Source organism: Phoenix dactylifera, chromosome 16, assembly GCF_051530095.1.
Source record: "Phoenix dactylifera cultivar Ajwa chromosome 16, Ajwa_hap1_PhDact_Kaust_v1.1, whole genome shotgun sequence".
Lineage (NCBI taxonomy): Eukaryota > Viridiplantae > Streptophyta > Magnoliopsida > Arecales > Arecaceae > Phoenix > Phoenix dactylifera.
Window position 1 is genome coordinate 867728 of NC_143205.1, and position 6603 is coordinate 874330.

Genomic DNA, 6603 nt, shown 5'->3' on the forward strand with positions numbered 1-6603 from the left:
TCCCCTGTAACAGCCGTACAAAGCGGAGCTCCACTATGCCCTGCCATGGCTGTACCCAGCGCTGCCCCACGACGCCCTGTAACGGCCATGTCAGTGGCAGCCCCATCGTGCCACACGATGACGAATCCCCGGAAAAACCCCCCAGCCTGATATATATGAGGCTGGAGGGGAAGGGGGAGGGTAAGATATATCTTCCAGAGTATCATCTCACCTGCTACCTTCTCCTTCTCCTTCGATCTCCTCTGACTTGATCGTCGGAGGGCCCCCACTACCCCGGTGGTGGTGCGAGGCTTGCTTGCAGGTTTCACGGCGGAGGGCGGAGCGCAACCAAAGCAACTCAAAGGGAACCCCGTTCACACCACTGTGCCAATCGTTCTCGGTTTGGACCACCAGCAACAATTATTATTATAAGATCCAATAAATAAATAAAAAAAACCAAGATCTGGAAATTGTTTTTAATATCATATCCTTAAGAGAGTGGTTTTTTTTTTTTTTGTGCTAAAGACGGGTTATCATACGCTACGTGTATGAATACATTCAATAAAGTTAAAAAACACTAGCTCACGGAGTGCCAATGGCATCTCCGCCTCCCCCACCCAAAGGGTATACCCGAAATGATAAGCCGCAAAGGCAACCACCCAATCGGCCGCCCCATTGGCTTCTCTGAATACATATTTGGCCACGACGGCCACCCCAACCCCACACATCATCCCAATGTCCCGAACCAAGGGGTGGTCTGTGCCCACACCCCTCAGCCCCTCCTAGATCCACCTGATGACTGTGGCCGAGTCGCCCTCCAGGATAACCGAGCCAGCCCGCAATACCTGCCTCGCATATCGAAGACCCGCCCAAGCAGCTCGTAGCTCTGCCCCAGGGACAGAAATGCCGAACAACTGACGACCACCTGCTGCCACCACTTTGGAGTGCGGGCCCCGTATCACAAAACCCGCACCACAAAGAGGGCTCCTTGGATCGAAATAGCCAGTCCTCGTTTTCAACTAGGACAGAGGCCCAATTGGCTAACAAGAAGAACCACGGATCAGACGGCCATCGATAAACCCATTACTGCACGCGCGTCTCACGTGCAGATAGGAAGTCCGCACGCCGTACCCAGGGCTACAAAGTCCGGGCCGTCCGAAATTAGGGTTTTGCCGGCTACCCCCGCCTCCTTTTTTATCTTCCGTTCCCTCCAAGGGTTTCTTACAGGCCGGAGGGCGTCTCCTTTCCTGCCTCCACAACAGCGGAGCTCCAGGCGGATTACGGCGGGTAAGATGCCCCTTCTCTCTCTCTCTCTCTCTCTCCCTTCCCCCTCTTCTTCCGATCTCTAAGGCGTCCGCTCTATAGATCTCTCTCCTGGATTCTGTTGTTTTGTTAGCCCGTCTCTTGATCAAGTCCTCCTTTCCGAATCGACAAAAGATTGGAAGTTTTCAGGACCCAATAACCCTATGCGATGCCTCGGCCTTGGACTATTCACGGATTATTTGTGTTGCTTTGCGTTGGCGATGCTATTGCTTCGTGGTGAATGCTTTGTCTTGTTTTCCTCATAGTTTTTAAATGTTTTAGCAGCATCAGGCCGGCCAAAAAGACGCAGGTATAAAGATAGAGAATAAGGATGCATGTTATTAAGGATTTTAATAAAACTATTCAGCCTTTTAATTTGCTAATATTTCTTTTACCGGAACAGCGAATGTGTCTCAACCTTTCTACAGTAGCAGGCAAAAGAATGAGGCTGACTTTTTCTTCTGCTGTACTTTTAGTTCTTTCCTGCTCTTAGCTGTTTATTTTTTTTTGTCATTCAGGGTTGGACTCAGGATTGTTTAGCTGAGTGTGCAGAGTAGTTAAGATTTGTGCTACTTAAATGGCAAGAAATATTTATTATTCTGATCAATATGTTATTGCTTGTTTGAGAAAAATGTCTAGGGAAGATCGAGTTGGTACAACTTTAACATGGTCGATCTTGTGATTCTTGCATTGGTTTGGTGCTTTGGAATGAACACCATACTTTTACATGTAGTGTAGAGTGAGCTAGTCTGGTTATGATATACATGGAATGCCATTTCTAGAAGCTTATTAAATTTTGGAAGGTCATTGGTACTTTGGGATCCGTCTTGAGAGGAATATTGATAGAACATTGTTGAGTGCTTGGTTTGATGTGTTTTGGCAGGATGTTTTATGGTGCAAATATATTCCAAGTCAAGCTCTCTAATTGTTTTCCCAAGTATACCCATGTTAGTTTCATGTGCTTTTGTAGTCACATTCAACTCAAAAAATGTAGTCAACTTAAATAAAAGGCTTCTACCACCCTTTTTCTCTGCACAATCCAATTGAAAATTTCTCCTGTTTGATTTGTCTACTTTACATGGATATGTATAGTTCGCTTGTTGCTTCTGAATATTTGATCTGCTTGTCATATTTGTTGTATTTGAACTGAAGATAGTTGTGATGAACATGCTCTGCAGAAGATGTTTGGATTGATGTATTTTGTTTTCTTTTCCTGACTGTTTAGTTGCTGAGCCATGGTTAAGCATAACAATGTTGTGCCAAATGGGCACTTCAAGAAGCACTGGCAGAATTATGTCAAGACTTGGTTTAACCAACCAGCTCGCAAAACTAGAAGACGTGTTGGTAGGCAGATCTCGTTCTCTCATTATTGACTCTTGATCCCATAAATTGCACCTTTTTTATCCATTTACTGTTTTTCTTTGTAAGTTGGAATTGTTCTTTGTAGTCCTTTCTACCTCGACTTATCAGTGTACTCTATCATGTCTTTTGCAGCTCGACAGAAGAAGGCTGTGAAGATTTTCCCACGCCCAACTGCTGGACCCCTCCGACCTGTTGTTCAATGCCAAACACTCAAATACAATATGAAATCTAGAGTAGGCAGGGGTTTTACCCTTGAGGAACTCAAGGTAACACTTTGGTTTATTGTTAATTAATCTACAACACACTTGGCTATTGTTATTGCTTATTGGAACATAGTGTGATTCGAACTTGTGAAAATTTTGATGTTCTGTTGCTTGATTATGAGCTATACCTTGGTCTACAATCATCCGACCTTTTTTAGAATATGCACGTCCGATACAATTTATGTGCTTGCCATGCAAATGGAGAGAGAGTGACTAAAATATGATGGGTTGTCATGAAGGTATCATTTGGAAGTGAGCCAAAAATTCCAACCAATGTAGGAGAGAAGGAAAAAAAGAAACAAAATATTTAATGACTTGAAAATGGAATGAATTGGTGCAGTTGTACCCCCCCCCCCCCCCCTCCCTTTTTTTTTGCTAAAATGGGTAGATCATACCTGAAGAGTATGGATGCACCTAATAAAGTCAGAAAACAAAATATCTTGGAGTGCCTAGGGCAACTCCCCGCCTTTCTACCCTTCTACAATAACTTTTATAGGATGTCTAATTGTTGACATGTTTCTCATGTTGTAATCCTCAAAGGTACTTATGAAGCTGGTACGCTAGAATATTTTGAAGGTGGGTTTTCAGTTAGGGTGAGAGCTTTAGGACTTGATTATTACAAGTTTTTTTTATATTAAGCATATTGGGACTTATTAAAGGTGACGATAGTTGCAAGATAAAGGTGTTTGAGGAGTTGTTTGGAGGCATTTGGTGCATGTAAAAGAAAATCCATATAAGCGGGACAGTTATAGAGATAATTAGGGCTGGTGATATATGATGATATTGCTATTATGCAATCAGTAGGGCAGATATGTGGACACTTTGGAGATGACAAAAGTGAGCTGCATCTTTTGCAAAGTTAACATGGAAAATAAGTATGGTAGGGTACAACATTCTTCCTAACTTGTTTAATAGACATCAATCTAGTTCCAGTGGTATGACCATACCGGTTCATGCATTACTGCCTTTTCTTGCCCTATATCAAATTAACATATTCTCCAGCGACTATTAAAGAAACTCGAGAGGTTTAAGACTAGGATTTCCATTTTGCTTCTGCGGACAAGGTGTATGGTAGGTTGATAATGAGGGCTGAGAACCTTGATTGGAATAGGGTTTTTGTTATGGGATTGTTACTATCCTTTATTTCAATTGTATTATCTATCAAATTTTTTGATGCATCACTACATTTAGGTAACTAATGCATACAAGTTTTAAGGAAAATGAATATAAAAGAAATGAATAGCTGAAATGTATGGAAATCAGGGAGAATTTGAATTTCCTTTCTGATGCAGAACTTGATGTTAAATGGCAAGTCTTGGTATTGAGGTGAAGGATTTCTAAGATGGTTGGGTTGAAATGGATAAAGACCTTGATGACTCGGGAATTTTTTGGAGGCAGGATTGAACTTTTGATCAAACTAAATAAAAATGTTTGGTATGGTTGGTTGGAATATTCATGAACAAAGGGCCATTGCTTGGACTTAAAGTGGAATTTGCTATATAAATGGCATGTAAAATGTTTTGCATAGCCCGTCATTTAGATTATTTCATCATTGTTGGGAGTTGCGAATGCTTGTTTTTTTTAAAAAGGAAATCTTTTCCCCCTTTTAATTGACAACACAAGCATATTAAGAGGCAGGTTTCCATTGTGCATTATGACTTGTTGATGGTATCAACTCCAGACATTTTTACACCATTATAAAAACATCTCTATTATTTCCATTAAGATATATTGTCATCACAATTAAGCATTATGAGCGTAAATAGTTTGCTCGCTCTACCCAATGGCTGTGCTCTCTGTAAATGCAGGCAGCAGGTATTCCAAAGAAGCTTGCCCCAACTATTGGCATTGCCGTGGATCACCGTAGGAAGAACCGTTCCCTTGAGGGTCTCCAAGCTAATGTCCAGAGGCTGAAGACATACAAAGCCAAGCTAGTAATCTTCCCAAGACGTGCACGCAAATTTAAGGCTAGTGGACTTCAGCTCCTCCTTATTTATGAGCCAAGTTAGGCTGTCGATTTCTAAGCAAGCTTTCTAATGTATTGGTCTTTATTCTCTCAGGCTGGTGATTCTGCTCCGGAGGAACTTGCAACTGCCACTCAGGTCCAAGGCCCATATATGCCCATTGTTCGTGAGAAGCCCACAGTTGAGCTTGTTAAGGTAACGGATGAGATGAAATCATTCAGGGCCTATGCTAAGCTTCGTGTTGAGCAGATGAACAAGCGCCAGGCTGGTGCCCGGTTGAAGAAGGCTGCAGAGGCAGAAAAGGAAGAGAAGAAGTGATTGGATTCATTCCTTGGCTGGTGTTCTGCTCATTTATTTCAATATTTTGGGGTGCTAGTCTTGAATCTTATTTTGGCCTACTTTTTTTCCCGTTAATTCTGAAACAGCAAAAACTTGTAGGCATTTATACATATTTGCTCAGGCTCTCTTCTACTCTGTTCGTGTTGTGACGTATATTATGTTTGGTTATGGCTGAATTTTTCTGGCTGGCAATAGAGCAAAGTTTGTTTTTTTTCCGACTCTTCCATCAAAAATTGAGGTTTCTAGACTTGGAATATCCAGATGATCTTGGTTGGCAGCCTCTACTGTTTGCTTTAATCTCTGCATTTATCTTGCAACTGAAATCTCACCAACCCAATTAAATGTGTGGTTGTGGTATTAATCGAAGTGCAGATTTGATTAATGAGTCCCACATTTCCAGTGCTTGTTACTGTGTAAGATGGATGTGAGAGATTTTTTTATTCCTGAGAAAAAGAATTAGGCAAGTCTGAATCCAATTGGTTGTGAGGGATTATTGTTTAGCTGAACTAGTTGCATGTGGTAATGAGTGTAGGAAGTGGAAAGAAATCTTATGATGGAATTTGATGCAGGTGTTCCATCCTAGATAATTTTCATTACAGTGACAGAGAAATGTAAATGCATACAGTTTATTACTGTGTTATGAAAGCCATCAGGAATCACTTTTCCAATGGAAGGCTTTATAAATTTAAGTAACAGTATTTTTCATTTAATAGATAAAGAAAATTATTGGCATCAAAAAACAATCTCAAATCCTTGAAACAATGAGCATGTGAGACTGCTAACCGCAAACTGTAATCCATTTAATATCTATGCATCTTAAGAGAAGTTTGGAAGAAAGCTTATAGTAATCATTTAACATTCTGTAGTTTATAACTGTCACTACTCAAGTTAATTCATTTAATAACTATTGCATCTTACGAGAAGTTTGGAAGAAAGCTTATAGTAATTATCATAACATTCTGTAGTTTATAACTGTCACTACTCAATTTTGGATGAAGACAAGCTCTGTTGCATCTAAACCCTGATTTAACTAATCCTAGTGATTAACCACCTTGCCACCCTACCGGCCTCGCATGTGAAGGGGCACATTATTCACTCGAGATCGCTGTTTCCTGTTCGGATCTCCATTAAAGTGAAATAGTTTTCGCCATTCGCGCTACCACTTTCAGTAGAAACGTACAGAACTTCTATGCGATCCCTAAATATATTCCTTCTTTTCATCTTCAGATCCTACGGTCAGTACGTCAACAGATGAACGGACAGGATGGACTGACATAGTAACACCAACGGCCGATCATAGTTCTCGCATAGGAATTTCTGTCCACGTGACCATATATCAGCATAATTCGTTTGAAGATTCCGTTCTCAAATAAGTTTCAAAAGCTTTCCGTTCC

At 41.1% G+C, this 6603-nt stretch overlaps 1 protein-coding gene across 2 annotated transcripts; it reads left to right on the plus strand.

Annotated features, from left to right (window-relative positions):
- Window positions 1-1134: 1134 nt before the first annotated feature.
- On the plus strand, window positions 1135-5424 carry LOC103695934 (large ribosomal subunit protein eL13z). Of its 2 annotated transcripts, none has more exons than XM_008777384.4 (5): window positions 1135-1266; window positions 2507-2625; window positions 2776-2909; window positions 4715-4873; window positions 4967-5424. In XM_008777384.4, exons 2-5 carry the CDS (start codon window positions 2517-2519, stop codon window positions 5186-5188), a joined length of 624 nt encoding a protein of 207 aa, XP_008775606.3. In that variant the 5' UTR covers window positions 1135-1266; window positions 2507-2516; the 3' UTR covers window positions 5189-5424. The 2 variants fall into 2 exon arrangements, with proteins under 2 accessions (XP_008775606.3, XP_008775608.3); XM_008777386.5 differs by having other exon boundaries at window positions 1135-1262.
- The last annotated feature ends 1179 nt before the right edge of the window (window positions 5425-6603 follow it).